General features: G+C 43.2%; 1 protein-coding gene across 2 annotated transcripts in view; it reads right to left on the bottom strand.

Moving 5' to 3' along the window:
• The window catches only part of lmbr1l (limb development membrane protein 1-like), a 67,271-nt gene extending 45,600 nt beyond the window's left edge, over positions 1-21,671 (bottom strand). The window contains exon 1 of one of the 2 annotated variants that reach the window (XM_078201252.1): positions 21,495-21,671. In XM_078201252.1, coding sequence (XP_078057378.1) covers positions 21,495-21,554 — 60 coding nt within the window. In that variant the 5' untranslated portion in view covers positions 21,555-21,671. The remainder of the gene's footprint in view (positions 1-21,494) is intronic. The other variant, XM_078201251.1, reaches the window with a different exon arrangement.
• Positions 21,672-23,608: the final 1,937 nt, after the last annotated feature.

The following is a 23,608-nucleotide window of genomic DNA, read 5'->3' as shown; positions in this document are numbered from 1 at the left end:
TCATTGAGCAACCCCCTCATCCCAGGGACCACTAGTAAACCTTCACTGTACCCCCTCCAAAGTGTAGCCTTGCTTAGATATGGAGAATGAAACTGCACACAATATTCCAGGCACCCTAGCTTTTGGTGCCTGATGATCAAGTTTCTCTAAATCAAAAAAAGGTGTCAGGGTCTTTAATGCATTTTGGAACAAAATCCCACCCCTGCACCTATATAAATGAAAATTCATTGACCTTGCATGATTAAACCTTCTTTATGAGAACCATAAGAGGAAGCTAGATGAACATGAGGCAGGACCAGAACAGAAGGTGATAGTGAGAGAAAATGGAAAGGGAGGAGGCTCACATGGAGCATAAAGACTAGCATGGACCAGCTGGGCCAAATGATATACAACATGCTCCTTCTCAGCCCTGTGAGCAAGTCAGGGGAAAGAAAGCACGTAACTGCTTGAATCCCAAGTCCAGATACAGAAAATCTGCAGGTTACCAAGCAAGGGGCAATACACTACCCAAATTCTCAGATACACCCCTTAAACCCGGGGGGGGGGGGGGGGGGGGGGGACGACGACACACCACCAGATTCTTGCACTCAAAGCAACCCATGTAGGATGGCAGTGGGAGAAAAGGAGATTCGTACACAAGGTTGGTTGTGATGTTTCCCATGACTGGATAATTTGCTAATTCTTACTGCTAAAGCAACACATCAACGACGACCATTTCAACGAAGTCCAGAGATCACCCACTGAGCAGAAGGGACTGGTCTTCTACTCATTTTGCCATATCTTGCGCATTACTCTTCAGTTGCTTGCAAGATCCTCCCATTTTCAACTTCAATGAGCAACACGACAAGAAAAAGAATCTAGGGTGGTTTCCCATTGCCTTCAAGTGTGTTGAAAAGGAAGCACAAGTCCTCTTCCTGAAGGATCTCCACCTGTAAGCATCTGCTGTCTCTCAAGGTTCCAGCCCACCACAGAAGATTCACTGGTTCAGTTGTTGGACATGACTTGTTAACGCTGAGCATGGAACACTTACCCGAGCCTGGGGCAACTCACAGAAGGGCAAGGATGGCCACTCAAGTCTCAAATGATCCTGCTGTGAAACAGCACCTCCGCACGCAAATTCAGCGCCTTCAAGGAGGTGGAAGAAAATTTTTCTTCTAAAACAAAAAGAGGACATTACTCGGGGAGGCGATAGCCTAGTGGTATTATCACTCGACTATTAATCCAGAAACTCGGCTAATGTTCTGGGGACCTGGGTTTGAATTTGAAAGGGATTAGCGGGTAGGGCCTGGGTGGGATTGTGGTCGGTGCAGACTCGATGGGCCGAATGGCCTCCTTCTGCACTGTAGGGTTTCTATGATTCTATGAATCCCGCCACGGCAGATGGTGGAATTTGAATTCAATTTTTAAAATCTGGAATTAAGAATCTACTGATGACCATGAAACCATTGTCGATTGCCGGAAAAACCCATCTGGTTCATTAATGTCCTTTGGGGAAGGAACTCTGCTGTCCCTACCCAGTCAGGCCTACATGTGACTTCAGAGCCACAGCAATGTGGTTGACTCTCAACTGCCCTCTGAAGTGGCCCAGCAAGCCACTCAGTTGTATCAATTACTACAAAATCTCAAAGAAATGAAACTGGACGGACCACCTGGCATCAACCTCGGCACCAGAGAAGACAACGTCAAAACAAACAGCCCTGTTGACCCTACAAAGTCCTCCTTACTAACATCTGGGGGCTAGTGCCAAAATTGAGAGAGCTGGCTCTCAGACTAGTCAAGCAACAGCCTGACAGTCATTCTCACGGAATCATACTTACAGATAACACCCCAGACACCACCATTACCATCCCTGGATATGTCCTGTTCCACCAGAGGTGGTGGCACAGTGGTATACAGTTGGGAAGGAGTTGCCCTGGGAGTCCTTAACATCGACTCTGGACCCCACGAAGTCTCATGGATTCAGGTTAAGCATGGGCAAGGAAACCTCCTACTGGTTACTATGTACCGTCCTCCTTCGGCTGATGAATCAATATTCCCCCAAGTTGAACACGATTTGGAGGAAGCACTGAGGGTGACAATGGTGCAGAATGTACTCTGGATGGGGGATTTCAATGTCCACCACCAAGAATGGCTCGGCAGCAGCACTAGGACCCGACCAGCTCGATCAGTAAAGGACACAGCTGCTAGACTGGGTCAGCGGCAGGCGAAGAAACCAAGGGGAAAAAACATACTTGACCTCATTCTTACCAATCTGCCGGCTGCAGATGCATCTGTCCATGACAGTATCAAAGAGTGGCCACCGCACAGTCCTTGTAGGGACAAAGCCCCGCCTTCGCATTGAGAATAACCTCTATCATGTCGTGTGGCACTATCACCGTGCTGAATGGGACAGACTTGGAACAGATGCAGCAACTCAAGACTGTGGACCAACAGCAGCAGAACTGTACTCCAGCATAATCTGCAACCTCACGGCCCAGCATATCCCCCACTCAACCATTACCACCAAGCCAGGGGATCAATCCTGGTTCAATGAAGAGTGCAGGAGGGCATGCCAGGAGCAGCACCAGACATACCTAAAAATGGAGGAGTCAACCTGGCGAAGCTACCAAACAGGACTACTTGCATGTGTCAAACAGCAAGTGATAGACGGAGCCAAGCGATCCCACAACCAAGGGATCAGATCTAAGCTCTGCAGTCCTGCCACATCCAGTCATGAATGATGATGGACAATTAAACAACTCACTGGAGGCAGCGGCTCCACAAATATCCCCATCCTCAAATGGAGGAGCCCAGCAAATCAGTGCAAAAGGCTGAAGTATTCGCAGCAATCAGCCAGATGGAACCATCTCTGCCATCTCCAAGTGTACGCAGCCCAGCTTGGATGCCAGTCTTCAGCCAATTTGATTCACTCCACGTGATATCAAGAAACAGCTGAAGGTACTGGATACTGCAAAGGCAATGGGCCCTGATAACATTCCGGCAATAGTACTGAAGACTTGTGCTCCAGAACTTACCACTCCCCTAGCCAAGCTCTTCCAGTACAGTTACAACACTGGCATCTACCCAACAATGTGGAAATTGCCTAAGTATGTCCTGTACACAAAGCACAACAAATCCAACCCGGCTAATTACCGCCCAGTCTACTCTCGATCATCAGTAAAGTGATGGAAGGGGTCATCAGCAGTGCTATCAAGCAGCACCTGCTCAGTGACGCCCAGTTTGGGTTTCGCCAGGGTCACTCAACTCCTGACCTCATTACAGCCTTGATTCAAACATGGACAAATGAGCTGAATTCCAGAGGTCAGGCGAGTGTGACAGCCCTGGACATCAAGACCGCATTCGACCGAGCGTGGCATCAAGGAGCCCTAACAAAACTGGAATCAATGGGTATCACAACAAATATATATTTGTTACTAAATATTAATAGTAAATTGGAATATTATTTAAATGGAGAAAAATTACATCGTGCGACTGTGCAGAGGGACCTGGGGGTCCTTGTGCACGAATCGCAAAAACTCAGTCTGCAGGTGCAGCAGGTGATCAAGAAGGCGAATGGAATGTTGGCCTTTATCACGAGGGGGATAGAATATAAAAGCAGGGAGGTCTTGCTGCAACTGTACAAGGCACTGGTGAGGCCGCAACTGGAGTAGTGTGTGCAGTTTTGGTCCCCTTGTTTGCGAAAGGATATATTGGCCTTGGAGGGAGTGCAGAGAAGGCTCACCAGGTTGATACCGGAGATGAGGGGTGTAGCTTATGAGGAGAGATTAAACAGATTGGGTCTGTACTCGTTGGAGTTTAGAAGGATGAGGGGTGATCTTATAGAGACACAAGATAATGAAGGGGCTGGATAGGGTAGAGGTGGAGAGATTCTTTCCACTTAGAAGGGAAACCAGAACTAGAGGGCACAGCCTCAAAATAAGGGGGGGGCCGGTTCAGAACAGAGTTGAGGGGGAACTTCTTCTCTCAGAGGGTAGTGAATCTCTGGAATTTTCTGCCCATTGAAGTGGTGGAGGCTTCCTCGTAGAATATGTTTAAATCACGGGTAGATAGTTTTCTGATCGATAAGGGAGTTAAGGGATATGGGGAGCAGGCGGGTAAGTGGAACTGATTCGCTTCAGATCAGCCATGATCTTGTTGAATGGTGGGGCAGGCTCGAAGGGCCAGATGGCCTACTGCTCCTATTTCTTATGTTCTTATGTTCTTAACCACATTAAAGCAGCGTTTTTCCAATTTACAACAATCAACTTGGCAACTCAAAAAATGCACATCTGATGTTCAGCCACCATGTTCCACAGCATTTCAGTTAAAATGAGTTTTTAAAGCAGCCATTTAAAAACAAGGTCCCATTAAGAATTCATGGCTCTTCTTCTGCTGGTTGGAGTCATACCTGGCATATTAGGTATGGTTGGTTGCGGAGGTCAGTCATCTCAGCTCCAGGACATCTCTGCAGGAGTCCCTCAGGGTAGTGTCCGAGGCCCAACAATCTTTAGCTGCTTCATCAATGACCTTCCCTCCGTCATAAGTGGGGATGTTCACCAATGATTGCACAATGTTCAGCACCATTCGCGACTCCTCAGATACTGAAGCAGTTCATGTTCAAATGCAACAAGACCTGGACAATATCCAGGCTTGGGCTGACAAGTGGCAAGTAACATTCACACCACACAAATGCCAGGCAATGACGATCACCCTTTGACATTCAACAGTGTTACCATCACTGAATCCCCCACTGTCAACATCCTCGGGGTTACCATTGAAAGTTTAAAAATCACAGGCTGAAAAACAAAGGTCTTCTTACAGGAGCCTCCACAGACAGACACCAAGGCCATTAGTCTGGCAAAGCACATAAATCAGGCATCTGTAACTGGAAAATGGGAGTGATCCATAAATACAAAAACGAGCTGTACAATGAAGTTTTCATGCTGATTGGATATTATAATGAAGCAAGCATAAAGTGATTGTGATTGCAAGTAATTAGCATAAGCCAATCGATTTTGAAAACTGTAATTGCCTTTGTATCTTGGAATACACCACTCTGGCTAGCTGCAGGGATGTGAACTGTAGCTTCCCAGGGTCCTTGCCATAGCTTGTATTGAAAGCCGTTTGAGAAAACTGTTACTTGTCTGGTTCTCAAAGGGTAAAGTTGCGATCAATTAAAAGGTTGACAAAGCCCACAACACAACCAGAAACTCAACTGGACTCACCACATAAACAGTGGCTACAAGAGCTGGTCAGAGGCGAGTAACTAACCTCCTGACTCCCCAAAGCCTGTCCACCATCTACAAGGCACAAGTCAGGAGTGTGATGGAATACTTCCCACTTGCCTGGATGGGTGCAGCTCCAACAACACTCAAGAAGCTCAACACCATCCAGGACAAAGCAGCCCACTCAGTAGCAGCAATGTGCAATTCACCAAAGATCCTTAGACAGCATCTTCCAAACCCATGACCACTTCTATCTAAAAGGACAAGGGCTGCAAACATGAGAACACCACCACCTGCAAGTTTCCCTCATGCCTGACTTGGAAAATTGCGCCATTCCTTTGCAGTCGTTGGGTCAAAATCCTGGAATTCCCTCCCTAACGAATTGTGGGTCAGGTCAGCCCACAGCACATGGACTGCAGCGATTCAAGAAGGCAGCTCACCACCACCTTCTCAAGGGCAACTAGAGATGGGCAATAAATGCTGGCCAGCCAGCGACACCCATGACCCACAAATGAATAAAAAAACCATTGCAGGCGTTGCAAATCTTTATCGGTCCGCTACCCAGAAATGTTCCTGCACAACATAAAAAACTAAACATACAGCCAATTGACACACAACATTAAAACTGGGAGCTACTTTGTTAAATACAAGGAAAATTCTTGCATTGCTTAGAGTTAAACAAATGGCCCTTCTGGATCACATGCAATCCAAGCTTTGTTGTTGAGTGCTTACAGATGTGGAAAGAAATTATTCAATTCACTATGCCAAATTTACACTGGGAAGGCTGGGGCGTAAAGGAGGAAAAGCAAGAGGGAAAATGAAAGAAGTGACTTCTGCACTGCCAATTGTGAGGGACCCAATTCCAAACCTTGATGGGCCCCTGCATTGGGTGTACACATATTAAATCAGAAGTTTTGTTTGCACAAAGAAACAAAAAAAAAAGTTCATTCATTTGATGCAAGGTCCAAGAATAGACACAAATGTGCAGCGGTCAAGTGATATCTAAAAGCCATACCAATGTATTTTTGTGTCAGCAGATATCTGGTGTCTGTATAACCCATATTCCAGGAATCCAGACATGACAGATATTCTGTCAGACCCATTGCTTACAATTTCTTACAGGAAGAAGTTTTTAAAATTAAAGTTTATTTATTAGCGTCACAAATAGCTTTACATTAACACTGCAATGAAGTTACAATCGGATTTCAGTTTTTAATATGGTAAAAGGTGGCTTGACAGCCAAGTCCAATCCTGTACTCATCCAACATCTACATTGGCAGTTTAACAGACATCAATTGAGGGCAACAGCCTTGACCAATTTTCCCCTTGGTCTAGAGAAAAGAAAATTAACCGTGTCAAAACTCCCATGCTCAGAAAACCCGAGATCGGCTTGACATCCAATCGGCAGATACATGCAGATGCCACCCTGGCTATGAATAGGTAGCTAGGTTCTTTAGCCTTAGTTGCACCGCACTTCCAAGATTAAAAAAAAGTGAGGAAGGCAACACCTTCAGCTCCTCTTCATTAATAAAAGTTACTCAAAAACTTCATGTCTGACACTTGATTTTGGATCTCTTGCCCCAGAGGCAAACACAAGATGGTCAGAAGTAGTTCATATTTTTTCGCTGTATGATTAATGGGTTGCATGGAATCAGAGCAATTAAGTCTTTACCATAATTCAGTTGTCTACCAGGGATCCCAAACAAAATTAAAACATGCATTATATGCCTGGGTTAATGCCCAAATAGATTGGTATTAGACAATAGGAACAGTCCATTTGAAAAACTGCAAATGACATTAAGTGCCTAATTGATTTGATTGAACAATCTTTGTAAAAAAAGTTAAGCACTGAATCACTGCCAAAGCCGAAATATTAACCTCGTTAACTTGTAGATCACTGAATGGAATTGTGCAATATCAGTATCATGTACAGAGCATGTCACTACTGCAAATACAACAAAGCCAACCATTAACGATGAGAGCCACAGAATCCACATTTCTTTTAAATTCTCTGCAACTCTCCCAAGGACCGGCACTCTTAAATTCTGACGCATTTAGGACGGGATGTGGAGTAAAATAGTCACAATATTGCACAAGTTAGTTAACTCCTCGCAACTAAAGACTTTGTGATGTAGTTTGTAGTTCTGCGAATAAATGACACGGTCAGTATAAATCCACCCCACCAAGAATAAATCTATAAAGCCTAGAAATATACATTTGTATACAAACTGCTTACAGCACATTATCTAAAGTGTCTGCTTGCATTTCTAAACCTGCGATACCCTCAGGGTTGATCCTGTTAAATTTACTCAGTTTGATTGCACAATATTGCTGTTCGAAACCAGACCCAGCAGCAGTGAAACACAAACAGATACAGTTGCTCAAAAATAGCACTCAGCACTTCCCAAAGGTAGGGGAGTCTAAAACTAGAGGACATAGGTTTAAGGTGAGAGGGGAGAGATACAAAAAAGTGTCCAGAGGGGCAACCGTTTCACACAGAGGGTGGTGAGTGTCTGGAACAAGCTGCCAGAGGTAGTAGTAGAGGCGGGTACAATTTTGTCTTTTAAAAAGCATTTAAACAGTTACATGGGTAAGATGTAAACCCCCCCCCACATACGCTCCTCAAAGCCAACCTCATTGACCAAGTTTTTGGTCGACAGTATCAATACCACTGTGTGGTTGTGTGTCAAATGTTGTTTGCTAATACTTTAGTGAAATGCCTTGGGATGTTTGCTTATGTGAAAGGCACTATTAAAAATGAAAGTTGTTGTAAAAGCAGCTCAGCTCTCGGTATTGGCAGGCTGAGCTTAATTGCCATTAAACATGCCTGTCAGAAGCTCCCATATTCATTTGCAAGTACTGCCCAAAAATTAGGAGTTACATAAAGAACTGAAATTATTGCAGTCTCTAACTGTATGGTACATTTAAAATATACACATTAGAGTAGGAGAACATGGGCTCATTTCTACAATTCACTAGTCAATAAGTTACCAATCTTGAGCATGTCATTGCAAAAGTGGGGGAAGAAAACACTCAATTTCAGGGCAGCATAGTCATTAGCACTGCTACCTCATAGCGCCAGGTTCGATTCCCGGCTTGGGTCACTGCCGGTGCAGAATCTGCACCATGTTGGCGTGGGTTTCTTCCCACAGTCCAAATGACGTGCTGGTTAGGTGGATTGGCCATGCTAAATTCTCCCTCAGTGTACCTGAACAGGTGCCAGAATGTGGCGACTAGGGGATTTTCACACAACTTCATTGCCGTGTTAATGTGAGCCTACTTGTGAATAATCAATAAATTAACTTTACATTACCCAGCAACTTCAACATTTAAAAATTTTGAACCTCAGAAGCACCTCCCTCAATTATAGAAGGACAACATTTCAAAAGTAACCAACTAGGTGTGAAGTACTATGAGATGTCCAAAGGTCACAAAAGTGGCTTTATAAGCAAGTTCTCTCCTTTAACGATTCCCATCTTTCAGAAGCTATTCAAGTGGACATTAAAAAAAAATCACATGACATGATTTGAAGAGCAGAAGTTCTCCCAAAATTCTGATCCAGTTTCCCCTTCGAATCAGCAGCACAAAAGCAGATTAGCTTAGGCATTGATGCCTTTGCTAGATTGGGGTTCTTTCTTGCAAGTGAAAATTGGATTACCTACATAAACGCTAGTCTGTAATTTATTGGCTCTGAACTGCTTTGGGATTCTCAGAGGATGTGAAAATGTACTGTACATATTCAAGCTCTCCCTTCAAGGCTGATAAATGTAAAAGAAAAAAAAACAGGCTCCCGAGTACCAATTAGAAACAGAACTGCAGTCTTTCCTGCTTGGTGTTAAGTGAACATTTTCACACACAAGCTGGAAGGATGCCCCACAGCTCCAGGACATAGGGCAGTAAACATCCTCAGGTCTCAGATCTTGCTGTTTCTCACCAAAACACTGCAATAAACTCCATTGGGAGCAACTTGCTCAATCAGCCTAGAACAGTTTCCTCCCAGCTGGTTGCTTTTACTGTAGCCTTTGGCCCTAATACAGCAGCAGACACCAAACCAAAAGCATGAGATCAGCAAACCAGTGGTGACTTGCATTTCTGTCCTTCTGCCCTCAGTGCAGCAGTTTAACTATTAAATGAACTTTAACTCTGTTACTGAAAGTTATTAGTCACAAGTAAGGCTTACATTAACACGGCAATGAAGTTGCTGTGAAATTCCCCTAGTTGCCACAGCCCGGCGCCTGTCTGGGTCAATGTACCCTAACCTGCACATCTTTGGACTGTGGGAGGAAACCAGAGCACCCAGAGGAAACTCTCAGACATGGGGAGAACATTCAAACTCCACACAGACAGTGACCCAAGCTGGGAATCGAACCCGGGTCCCTGGCGCTGTGAGGCAGCAATGCTAACCACTGTGCCACCCCCAGAGTTAAACTAACAGGATCAGATCTGCTCACATCCAACACCAACAAACCTGGCAACTAATCAAAAACAGCATTAACAATGGTTCAGGAGCCTCTTTTTTGTGTCTCAGCTCACAGTTACACAGTGGGGAAAAGAATAAGTGTAGAAATGGCATAGAAGACAATTTTGGTAGGAGGATTTTACCAAGGTAACCAGAACAGAAGAGATTCTCACTTAAAAAGTCGTTGAACCAGAACTAAACAGGAACTATTTTAAGGCAAAGTACAATATCAGTTACTTTGCCCAAGTATTGGGGGTTCAAAATAAAGGGGGTTCCTTAGAAAAGCTGCCAGTTGCAACACCAAGCTAAGTAATAAAAGCAGCATACTTCAGATGCTGGAATCTGAAACAAAAACAGAAAATGCTGGAAAATTTCAGTAGGTCTGACAGCATCCATGGAGAGAGAATAGAGCCAACGTTTTGAGTCTGGATGACCCTTCATCAGAGTGACTTACATTTACAGAATATTGGAGACTCAAATGCATTTACTTGCATGAATCGCTGGATTAGTGCACTAATTTCTTTGAGACTTTTGGGCTGCTTCCCCCATCTCTACTCACATGACAAGGATTTAAAATTAGTGCACGGTGTTGGTTTTACATAATTACTACAAGCCCTCAGTAAATATTGAAAAATCATGAGATTTTGGAAGGTATACAGTTGAACAAGTATCAGGACAGTGTGAACAGAATTTGAGATTCAACGTCTCTCAAATAAGGTAGAGAGAGACAAATGGACTGAAGGTCACCAATACTGAACTAGTAAAAGAGACAAACAATTCAAGATTCTGGGAGTCTATTCTACCAAGCTTATTTTGGGGCAAGATGGAAACTACCCTTCCTACAATGACCAAGATGATAAACTTCTGAAAGTATGTTTTAGAATCCTTTTACAGAGTGTGTGAATTTGAATTCATGACCTCAAGATATCTCAAAATACTTTCCAGCCAAGCAAAGCAAGTCTAATCACAGTTGCAATAAGGCATGTTTTATGTTACCAGTTGAGGAACAAAGACCAGCAAAGACACCAGGGAGACTCACTGTCATAACAGTACCATGGGATGTTTTAAATCCACCAGAGATGGTTGACAGGGCCTCAGTTCAACATCTCATTTAAAAGATGGCATCTCCAACAACACAGCACTCACTCAGTACTGGGGCTTGAACCCACAAACTTCTGCCTTCAGAGGTGAGAGTGCTACCCACTGAGCCAATACTGCTTGACAGAAGAGCTTTTTAATATGCTTTGCCTGGATTCAACTGACAGGTTTAAATAGCTTTGCTAACTGCATCTGTTTCCTGTTCACTGAAAAACGTGACAAAGGAACTGCATTGTTTATTGAATTATCTTGTTGTGCACAAACCCGAGGGCATCCTGCAGCAAATTGTTGAAGCAGTGAATTAAGAAATGGTGAAAGAGGTGGGGGAGCAGAAAGGTTCAAATGTGAAAATTTACATTAAGTTTGCAAGAACTGCAGCACAAACAAGGGAGTGAACTTTGAACCAAGGTGTGAAACATCAAAAGCATAAAAACTAGAGTGAAATGCTGAAAAGGTACTGTAGTCTTACTACCGTTGCGCACATTCGCTTTGAGCAAGGGAAAGGTATAATTCACATTGAAGGAGACCAAATCATTCAAAGTCACTGCAGAGTAGTGCTATGGAGGTTGCTGATGGGATTGTTAAGACGAGCACCTGCTGCCTTCACAGCTTGGGAGAGGTGGGGGGAGGAGAAGAGGGGAATCAATTTGAAGTAAGAATCCTTGGTTCTCTCCTGTGGTGGGCCCTGTCACAAGGAATCTGCTGGGAACAATTCGCTGGTCAACTATTTCCACAGAAAAACAAGGTGGGAGGAGAGGGTGATCATGTGCACCATTACAGTAATAAATTCTCTTTTCTTCATTCACAGGATGCGCGTGCGGTCTGCATTTATTGTGTATCCTCAATTGTCCTTGAGAAAAGAGGTGGAGTTTGAACCTCTACAGTCCATGTGGTGCTTATTATGCCCTGTCATAGCAGTTTGATACAACAGAATACCTTGCTAGACAATTTCAGAGGGAGTGAAGAGAGTGTGGAGTCGCATGGGACCAGGTAAGGATGGCAGGTTTTCTTCTTCCCTAAAAGGGAACCAGGTGGGCACCATTGCTGATACTAACTTTTTGATTCCAGAATTAATTGAAATTAAATTCCCCGGATGCGGGATCTGAGATTTGCACTCATGTCTCTGGATCATTCGACCAGTAACATAACCACTACCACTGCCACACCCTTAATGTTCCAAGCAGTTCACATATAGACACAAGAATATGAGCAATTAAGGATTATTTTTAAAGGAATTTGTAACAGTGGAGATAAATTTCGAACAGCAGTTGAGAATTAAATATAGGGATGGATAATTCCATACTTTAAAAGGTGGAGGATGGAAAACAGCAAGAAGAGCATCGGCATAATCCAAAGTTTGGAGGTGACAGTTTCAACAACATGGGGTGGAGGAAGAGCGTGGTGTGATTTGCAACTGCCTGTCTGGAATGTATTTAATGTTCAAAGAGGACATCCTGTCTTTGTTTGTGACTCCGGTCAAGAAAGTAGTTTCTTGTGTCCAAATTCATTGCTCAGCCTCCGGTTTAGCATCAAGCTATTGGCATTGCCGACAATTGTTAGAAGATGTAAAACTCACCTCGGTGACAAAAATAGTTAATACTGATCACCAAGTGGTCACTGATCCACTCTCTCTCTCAAAATGCTGACTTATCTATGCATTTCCAGCATTTTGTGTGGAGTTTGCACATTCTCCTCGTGTCTGCGTGGGTTTCCTCCGGGTGCTCCGGTTTCCTCCCACAGTCCAAAAATGTGCGGGTTAGGTTGATTGGCCAGGTTAAAAATTGCCCCTTAGAGTCCTGGGATGCGTAGGTTAGAGGGATTAGCGGGTAAATATGTGGGGGTAGGGCCTGGGTGGGATTGTGGTCGGTGCAGACTCGATGGGCCGAATGGCCTCCTTCTGCACTGTAGGGATTCTATGATTTCTATGATTTCATAAGATCAGAAGAATAGGAGTAGACCATTCAATACGATCATGGCTAATCAGATTGTTGCCTCAACACCACTATCTTCCCAGTCTCCCAAAACCCTCCACTCCTTTGTCAATCAGGTTTCTCACACCTGCAGTTCTTGCTTTTCAGGTCAATTACCCCCATTTCCAGCCAATTGCATTTATCACTGCACCCAGCCTCAAAACTAAATGTAGACTTGACTGTCCCTTCAAAATGCTAGCTTATAACATAACAGATACACGATCCTTTTCTAGACAGCGTTTACATTGCTAATTAGGACCATAGGCATCTCTCTCCAGTAGAGATAGTGTGTTGCACATGCACACACAACACAATCGTTTATATAGCTTGAGGGACACTACTCCACGAGCAAGCTCCACAAACTACCAGAGCCAATACAGAGATTGAACCCATGCTGTTGGCATCATTCTGCACGACAGACTAGTCAAGTAGCCAATTTCAGCTAACCAACACCCACCTCCCACAAACCCCTTTGAATAAACTGCACAAATCTACAGCCACCTCACCTTTTTCGTCAATGCATTTCACCAAAATCATCCTCGTCTACTACTGGAGACTATTCATTTCCCTCCACCATTGTGAATATACAAGTCAAGTCTACAAGAAACACAAAACTAGATTCAAGTGCAACATTTGACAATCTAGTTTAGGCTTTCGTCTTCTGGGCCAATTTCTACAAATATGGTTGAAAAACCTGCACTCGGGAACTGGGTAATATCAGCAAGTCAAATGAGTAGGAGACGACTGAAATTCCCATTGCTTGCTTGTTTTTATTGGGATCACTGCAAAATCATTTTCAATACAGTTACAAGTTAGTAACAGATTACAGTGCAAAGCTGCAGCATTTCAGTCATACAATTCACAAAGGATGTCCAGTGTGGAAAATGGAAACAGTCTGGTGAATTTAAAGGTGCTCCAAGACTTGTACTATACAAGTCACTTTGCAAACAATTTGCATTATAATCCACCGAGTAGTAGCTGTACCAGCATTAATTTGGATCACAAAAATGCTCTTTTTGCTTATCCAAATGCTTAAAAAGTCAATCCTGTTACAAAACCAAGTTTTGAACATTCCTCTATTCCACAAGAAATCAAACTGAGATGCAAGAGTCAGACATATTGGATGGTCCCTAGTCTTTGCAGTTAGCCAACCTCAGCTACAATGGGCCTCAATGTCTCTGGGGGGGACAAAAGGCCCCATTTTCACTCATGCGCATTATTCATCAACACCTACTAAGAAGTAGGCATTTGTACAAGATCAGCTAAAAGTGGGATGGATTCAGTTATGTTGTTCACAGGGGCAAACAGCTTGACAGCATCCAATATCCAGCAGTACCTCTGTCCTTTCTCTTCACCACTTTGAATTTGCAAAAATTGGCTCACTGTGCATGAAGTCTACAAAAGAAAACAGTAAGGAAATCTTATTCCAGGATCTAATTTATGCTTTCATCAGGTTTAAATTATCCCCATTTCCTCCAAGCAACCGGATCGGCTTTAAAAAACTGCACCCTAGGAATTGGGCAATAATAATCAGGAAATAGGACTAAAATTGCTACTGCTGGTAAAAGTCACAAAAAAAAAGGCAAATGCCAATCTCTATCTGAGGATTAGATCTTTGGGTTAGTAGAAGAGGAGAGACATAGTTCTTATGGAGAAGTGGAAGATGTTGGAGTAGTAACTGAAAGTCTGTGGGCATGAAAGAACCTTGAAACAAGACAGTAGATAGGTGCACCTTCAATCACACATACAGCTACTTGCCAATCAATGCTAGATTGCTGGAAGACGACCCAGGGTAAGGAAAAAAGATGCAAACCTAAGTGATTCTCATGCACTTCCTAGCAACTAATTACACAACAGGGAGTTAGGACCTAGGAGCATGTAATTTTGCTGATCAAATGGGGTAGGGCATGGCATGTTGTGCTGTGTGATTTAAAGCAATGGCTCCCAACTGTGTAGTGAATATAGATTCAAAAATCCATGTAATTAAACTAAAACTATCTTTCATCTTTAGCTCTGTGGTTGGCATCTCCAAGACCTGACGAATCCTGGGCCTCCCAAGCATGCACCAGATAGGAAAGATCAGCACATGCATGGTTTACATTTTTTATTTTGGTCAAGCCCATCCGCATGACCAACAGGACTTACAGCTGAAGACAAAGATCCACACGCTCGCACAAAAAGGGCGCAAAAACCCTGGGAGAAGCGAGAGACAGAGAGGGGCTAAAAATACAAGCAAGAGGAAAGGGAGTAGTTAAAAACAAAGCTCGCAGTAAGGGAAGACGACAGAAAATAAGAGGTATGCCTCAAAAGATTTTGTACTGTGATATATTAAAAAGTTGGGAAACACTGATCTAAAGAGAACCTTTAGGATGTTGGTGGTGGAGGGTAGGGAAGAAGAGCAGAGATAAAAATTGAATACACTTTGCAATTTTAATCGCTTAGAAATGATAAATGATAACACTGTACAATGCAAGAAAAAGGAATCCACTGTGCTCTGCAGAAATAGGCAAAAAAAGTTATCCTGCATTAACAAGAACAGCGGGATCAAAACGCAACTGTTGCAAAACCTCCAGATGACCTCTAATCCTAATCCTGCAATTTGATTTTGTAATCTACAGATCATGACATAATGCTTACAATAATTTGCAGATTCATCTAATCATACAAGCTTCTGCTAAAAATGTACATTGCCAAGATATTTACAATCAAGTATTTCTCACTTAGATTAGAGTATCAGCAGCAGCCGGGCTGAGGCAGAGGCAAAAATAAGCAATGTTATAGAGCTAGAAGTGGGCTTTGTGACGGAGACGATATAGGGTTGGAAGCACCCACTCAGGGTTGAAAAGGACAGAGGTTACGAGCAACTTAGTTCAACCCAAGACTGTGACTTAGGAGGGGAACGCACAGTAATCAGTGACAAGGGCACAGATATGGTGGCAGGAGGCAGAGGAAAATCATAGAAATCATCATAGAATCCCTACAGTGCAGAAAGAGGCCATTCAGCCCATCAGGTCTGCACTTGACTCTGACAAAGCACCTTACCTGGGCCCTTTCCCCCACCCTATCCCCATAACCGTACATATTTAGCATGGCCAATCCACCTAACCTGCAGATTTTTTGGACTGTGGGAGGAAACCGGAGCACCCGGAGGAAACCCACGCAGGTATGGGGAGAATGTGCAAACTCCACATACAGTCACCCAAGGCTGAAATTGAATCTGGGTCCCTAACACTGTGAACCACCGTGCTACCCAATCATTTCAGTCTTTCCAATATTCAGGAGGAGATAATGGGCTAGAATCCAAAGAGCAACAGAAAGATGAAAGCATTTTGGATCAAATTGTAAAACTGTACCTCAGCAAGAAGTGCAGCAGGAAGGGAAATAAAGCAATCAAAAGAAAAAAAAGAGGAATGACTCTTCCTAGTAGTGCCACAATCATGATGTTCGAAAGCACTTTACAGCCAATGAAGTACTTTTTTAAAACAGTGAGCATACCTATTTTTATGGCGGCAGAGTGGTTAGCACTGCTGCCTCACAGCGCCAGGGACCCAGGTTCAATTCCAGCCTTGGATCACTGTGTGGAGTTTGCACGTTCTCCCCGTGTCTGCGTGGGTTTCTTCCGGGTGCTTCGATTTCCTCCCACAGTCCAAAGATGTGCTGGTTGGGTTGATGGGTCAATTTAGCATGACCATAGTGTCAGGGGGATTAGCAGGGTAAATATGTGGGGTTACGGGAATAAGGCCTGAGCGGGATTGTTGTCGGTGCAGACTCGATGGGCCGAATGGCCTCCTGCACTGTAGGGGTTCTATGATTCTAAATGTGTGCGCTCAAGTCTCAGGAGCGGGAATTAAATCCACAACCTTCTGGTTCTTAAGGAGAGGGCTGGTACCAACTGAGCCATAGCTGACACTTAAACATAACTCAAACATACCATAAAAGCTTCTTCAACCAGCCATTCCAATTAATGCCTTAGTGACAGTGCAATTCCACAGGCACTGAGAGTCATTGGTACCTCAGTGATCATCATTGTTGAGTGGACCTGGCCAATGAGCAATAACAGGCCATTAAAGTGCAGGATGCATCATAGCTAAACCCAATCATATTATCAACAGCCACACACTTTCCAGTAATGGAACAAGAGTGGAGATCAACAATGGAAACCTTAACTGACCTTTCTCCTCACCAACCTGAGGGGATGGGAATGTAATTATAGGCACTTCTTCCTTGTATCTTTGATTATCATGCACAGTTACTGATATTTGCAAAGGATGAACATTGTTGCAAGCTTGTCACAAGATGCTAACTTTGAACACTTGCAAATGATAGATCTCAGTTATTCCACAAAACAGAGAAGCTACTTCCAAGTAATTTCACAAGACAGAAGCCACTTTTGTAGTAATCCAGCAAGCACTGTCAACTGTAACATATTGATTACCAATTTTGATAATGCTGACATATAACTGGTTAAAGGTACACTTTATGGTTCCATGTTGCAACAAAAAGAGAACTTTGTGCCTCGTATCTCAACAAGTACTTTAGCACATGTGCTTTAAAGTTCATTCCTTCTACCCCACCCAAGAGATTAATTCATTATATTTTTCATTGGTTAAGGATTGGCACTATTTTGAGAAGCAGGTGAGTTCTTCCTGACATCCTGGCCAATATTTATCCCTCAATTATCACAGATTATCTGGTCATTATCACATTGCTGTTTGTGGGAGCTTGCTGTGTGCCAATTGGCTGCCGAGTTTCTTGCCAGTCCAAAGGTGCTCAAATGCTGGGATACAATACAGGGGATGCCAGTCAGCTGGTATCTTGCCTAAGTCACCATTCCTCAGAAGTGAATATTAACAAGCTTCTCAACTGACACTGGCATCATAGTAAAAGACTCATTTTGTTCTTTCTCAAAGTCCACACACATGCTTTGTAGTCACGTCACCAGATAGCAATCAGGACTGGGAAGGTTTTTTGATTCCACGTCACAGCCTTAATCTAGCCAGAGATCCTCTTGATCAGTATGGGTCATTAGATAATGTATTTGCCAATTAAGCTATTAGAATAGCTTATTGCCTAGCGGCAATTAAATTCTGATGTAAAATGTTTGTTAGTTAATATTTCAGTTAACTAACAAATATTTCAGTCAAGTGTGGGCGTGGGATTGTCGTCATGTCTCCTATGGAGAAGAATGGTGTGTAATATGGAAGTCACACAAACTTTTCTGAAGAATGCTACCAAATGCAAAATATTCATGCCAAAACTTAATCTAAACACAAGTCAGCACAAAATGTTGAAAAGCTAGACAATTTACCAGAGCCGAACACCATATTGGGTTAGAAAACAGTACCAAATATAATTCCTTCAATGTAGGGTAAACAGATTACATCCACCACACTGACAATGAAGAAGTGAAGAAGATTATATCAACCCATTTTACGATACTATTGAATGACATATTCATTGAAAGAGATAAATCAGGATACAACTTCAACTATTTCCCTCAATGACTGCAATGCCAACAAAATATACTTTTATATTCAAGCTTTAGCTACTCATTAAGTCAGCTATTACTCTGGGATTATCCTGGAGTGCAAGCACAATCCCAAACTCCTCTTTACTTCTACCACTTTTGCTCCCCCAATCTACATCAAGAATGAGCAGCTCATACATTTCTTAAATTGCTTTTAACATGGCCACCGGTTTGGAGATCCATGGCCTCACCTCCCGTTATCTCTGTAATCTTCACCAGCCCCATAACCATCCGAGATATCTGTGCTCCTCTAATTCCGGCCTCTTGTGCATTCCCAACTTGAACTACGCCACTATTAGTGGCCGTGCCTTCAGCTGCCTAGGCCCCAAGCCCTGGTTGATGATCAATGAATGCACCTTCCCTGGTTAAGTCCTGGGATGAGACTTGAACCCAGAGCCTCTGGTTTAGAGGCAGGGAGACTACCCACTGCAACACAAGATCTCCTCCCTCCTTTAAGACACCCCTTAAAATCTACCTCTTTGACCAAGCTTTTGGTCATCTGACCTAATTCCTTATGTTGCTCTGTCATATAAAACTCCTGTGAAGCACCTAGGGATGTTGTATGTTAAAGTTGCTACATGAATACAAGTCCAAAGATGTGTAGGTTAGATGTATTGGCCATGCCAAATTGCCCCTTAGTATCCCGGGATGCATAGGTTACAGGGATTAGCGGGGTATATATGTGGGGTTATGGGGGGCCTGGGTGGGATTGTTGCTGGTGCAGACTTGATGGGCTGAATGGCCTCCTTCTGCACTGTGAGTCTATGATGATTTCTTGTTGTTGCTGTACCCACCCTGTCCCCACATACATGTTTGCCCCTGTTCCTTCAAATACCTTTGAAAATTAATTCTTCGAACATTAATCCCGATAGCACATTCCACAGCTTCACAAAAATTATCTCCATCTCGGAGAAATCTCTCTCATTTAATCTTGTACATAACTCCTCATGCTAGACCGCCAAATTATTTTTTTCCTATATACTTTATCCCATCCCCAACACCTCAATTAAAATCGCCCTTCAATCATCTCTTAAAACATACCTGATCAAAGTCCAAATATGCCAGCAATCACTGCACAATACTCTACCTAGACACGTGTCCTTTTTTAAAAAAAGGACATTATGGCATCCTTTCCCATTTTCCAGTCTTATTCCTATCGCCCCAGGCTTAGGTAGTACAGAGCACTGCTCCTCTAACTAAAGGCGGCACAGTGGCTAGCACGGCTGCTTCACAGCACCAGAGACCCGGGTTCGATTCCTGGTTTGAGTCACTGTGTGGAGTTTGCACATTCTCCTCGTATCTGCATGGGTTTCCTCCAGGTGCTCCAGTTTCCTCCCACATTCTGAAAGACATGCTGGTTAGGTGCACTGACTCAAACAGGCGCCGGACTGTGGTGACTAGGGGAATTTCACAGTAACTTCATTGCAATGTTAATGTAAACCTTACTTGTGACTAATAAATAAACTTTAAACTTTAACTCATCCACATACACCACGTCCAAGACTCAATCCTTAGCTTCCTCTTCACTACTGAAAGCTTTGGAGATGGTACAGGATGGTTCCAGGGATGAAGAGTTCAGTTATCTAGATAGAGCAGAGAAGGCGATCTAATAGAACTGCTCAAAATCATGAAAGGTTTCGATAGAGCAAACTGAAAAGGCTGTTTTTAAAAAAGCTGATTACCAGATTTAAGAAAATTGGTAGAAGGGCCAGAGGAAAAAAATTGCTTTAAGGCAATTAGTAGTTCTGATTTGGGATGCACTGCCTAATAGAATGGCACATTGTACAAATACATGAGAAGTTGCAGAAATATGGGGATTACTCTTCAAAAGTGTTGACGATGGGCTGAGTAACCTCCCTCTGTGCTGTACCACTCTTTGATTCTATCTACATGCTGTGCCTGACCAACATCACACACATATATTGTACAGCATTTGGATGAATATTACTGCTATATTAAAAGTTCAAATCTCCACTAATGTCCATACTGTTGGAAACCAGGGCAGGATCCCAACATAGTACACAATAGACAGCCTCTAAATAAGTAATGTTGAAAGAAAATACTCCCTCCTAAGAGAGTCAGGAATGGGAATATTATGCACAGCTAAAAAGGTTTGCAGTGTTCCATTCTAAAGTTCTATCTTTTCACAGGCAAGACAACAGTACTCTCTTATGAGGCACTTGTTTCACCGTTAGCATACTAGAGATTTGATGAAAGTAAGAGCAGCATGATGGCTAGCACTGCTACCTAACAGCATCAGGGACATGGGTTCAATTCCAGCCTTGGTGACTGTGTGGAGCTCGCACATTCTCCCCATGTCTGCATGGGTTTCCTCTGGGTGCTCCAGTTTCCTCCCACAATTCAAAGATGTGCAGGTTAGGTTGACCAGTCTTGCTAAATTGCCACTTAGGTGCCCAAGGCTGTGTAGGTCAAGGGGGTTAGCAGGGTAAATACATGGGGCTACAGGTTTAGGGTCTGGGTGGGATGCTCCATTGGCGAGCTAGCGCAGACTCAATGGGCCAAATGGCCTGCTTCTGCATTGTAGGGATTCTGAGAATCAGAATGGTTACAGCCCAGAAGGTTCAACCCATAACATCGAGGCCAGCTTTTCAAAACACAGATTCATCCAGTCTCACTCTCTCGCCCACATTTTTCCTCATCAGATAATCATCCAATTCCCTTTTGAAAGCCATAATCAAGTCTGCCTCCACCACCCTCTCAGTAAGGTTTTTATTCATTCTTTGGTCATTAACCTTAAATCAGTGCCCTCTGGTTCTTGATTATTCCATCAACAAGATGTCTCACTATCTGCTCTGACTTCTTCACATGCTTCCTAAACTACAGTTATCAGAATCAGATACAACATTTCCAGCTGAGGGTAGACTTTTTTAAATATTAAAAACTCCTTTTTAACACTCTGTACCTCACAACAACTCAGAATCCTAAATGCCCTTTAAGTATTTCCTCAATCTGGTCATATGTATCTGCGCCCCTTTTGGAATGTATTTTATATTATCTCTCCACGTTCTTATGAATCACTCCGCATTTCTCCACGATAAAGTTCATCTGGGAGGAAATGCTATTCGCATATTTTTCATACCAAGCGATAAGTTGACGACCAAAAGGAGGGGGTCTTTCAGGCGATGAATTCAAAGGCAAAGTGTTGCTTTTCACCTCCATTAAGAATTAAAGGGAAACCAAAAACAATCGCTGCTAAAGTCCAAAAACAAACTTACAATAGACTCCCGAACTCGGTTGTGGAAGAGCTTTGCTCTAATCATAACGTCGTCTTCCATCGCAACCCTTCATGGCGGACCAAACGCGCGCTACCTGTTGCCTGAAATCAGTGAAGTTTTCTCTCTCCACAGCTCGAGCTCCGCGCGGCTGCAAGCGTCTAATCTGCCACCCGCTGCAGCCGCCCCATGGAACACGGCTCCGGATTGGCTGCAGCCACCACGCGCAAACATAGCCCCGGCCACACCATTGGCGGGGCTAGCTTCTCAAATGGTATGCGACGTGTGATTGGTTAGTATTCATCACAGGCGAAACCGATTGGCGAGAAGCGTGAAGAGCTCCACCAATAGGAATAGAGAATGGAAAGCGTTTGCGCAGATGATTGGTTGCGATCTTGTCCGAAAGACAATTGGCTGAAACACGAGGAGACACCAGATGAACTTTATCGTGGAGAAATGCGGAGTGATTCATAAGAACGTGGAGAGATAATATAAAATACATTCCAAAAGGGGCGCAGATACATATGACCAGATTGAGGAAATACTTAAAGGGCATTTAGGATTCTGAGTTGTTGTGAGGTACAGAGTGTTAAAAAGGAGTTTTTAATATTTAAAAAAGTCTACCCTCAGCTGGAAATGTTGTATCTGATTCTGATAACTGTAGTTTAGGAAGCATGTGAAGAAGTCAGAGCAGATAGTGAGACATCTTGTTGATGGAATAATCAAGAACCAGAGGGCACTGATTTAAGGTTAATGACCAAAGAATGAATAAAAACCTTACACGAGAAACACCGGATCCTTTAATTGGATGAACACCTTCCATTTAAACCATGCGTCAATGCTGGAGAATATGACTGAAAAAAATTAACTTTTAACATTATTGGTGTCGTGGTACAACAGATAGATGGAAGGAGAGCCTTACCGGCAAATTATATTTAAAATCTGAACCAAAGTATGCAACATTTGAGCTCGTAAGGAGTCTAACAACACCAGGTTAAAATTTGAACGACACAGACGAAATGGAGGTTGTGTCAGGCTTTATTGACATTAACAAGTAAGACTAAAATAACAGTAACGTATTGTGAAGAAGCATGTTCTTTTTACAAAACATGTATATATTCAATATGTTCCCCTTTTCTGTAAGGTGACTGGGTTGTAGGCTTCTGTATTGTATCACTACGATTTGCAAAGTATTGTCAGTTCACTCCAGTTTTAACCCTTTTTTGTAGAGATTTAGAGCCTTTTGCTGCAACGAGTACAGAGAAAAGCCAACGGTCGTTTAAATGAATTAACATTCAAGAGAGGGAAATTTAAATTGACCAATCAACAGCTGCTTGTAAAGCAGCAGAGACACACTGCCGCCTGGAGGCAACCCCCTGCATCTGGCCTTCCCTGGACTTTCTAAATGCAACTCGACCAAATGTTAATCCTATCTTCTTTCTGGCCTCTCCGAACCTCTAACATCTCATTTTGTGCCCAAACCAAAGCATGATAGAAACACCCAGCAATCAGATGGAGAAAACCATTTTCCCATTAGATTTCCAGTGTTTTTATTTTTGATATATAATGTGTGGCTTGCGTAATTATTGTCTGGATCTATCTTTTTTTGATCAAGACATCCCGTTCTAGCTTAGATAATATCCTCACTACAGTAAAGACATGTAATGGAAATACTGCGATCGAGATATCAAAAGTGAAGCGCATGATTCATAGAATCCCTACAGTGCAGAGGGAGGCCATTAGGCCCGTCAAGTCTGCACTGACAACAATCTCACCCAGGCCCTATCCCCATAATCACCCTGCTAATCTCCCTTACTAAGGGGCAATTTAGCATAGCCAATCAAGCTAACCCACATATCTTTGGCGTGTGGGAGGAAACTCACGCAGACATGGAGAGAACATGCAAACTCCACATAGGCACCCGAGGCTGGAATTGAACCCAAGTTCCTGGCACTGAGGGGCAGCAGTGCTAACCACTGTGTCACTCATAATTCAAATCAAAGTAGATGATCAATCAAAGTTTATTTATTAGTGTTACAAGTAGGCTTACATTAACAATGAAATTACTGTGAAAATCTCCTAGTCGCCACACTCCGGTGCCTGTTTGGGTACACTGA

This window comes from Mustelus asterias, chromosome X, assembly GCF_964213995.1.
Source record: "Mustelus asterias chromosome X, sMusAst1.hap1.1, whole genome shotgun sequence".
Lineage (NCBI taxonomy): Eukaryota > Metazoa > Chordata > Chondrichthyes > Carcharhiniformes > Triakidae > Mustelus > Mustelus asterias.
The sequence above is the reverse complement of the archived record's forward strand: the minus strand, read 5'-3'. Positions and strand labels throughout refer to the sequence as shown.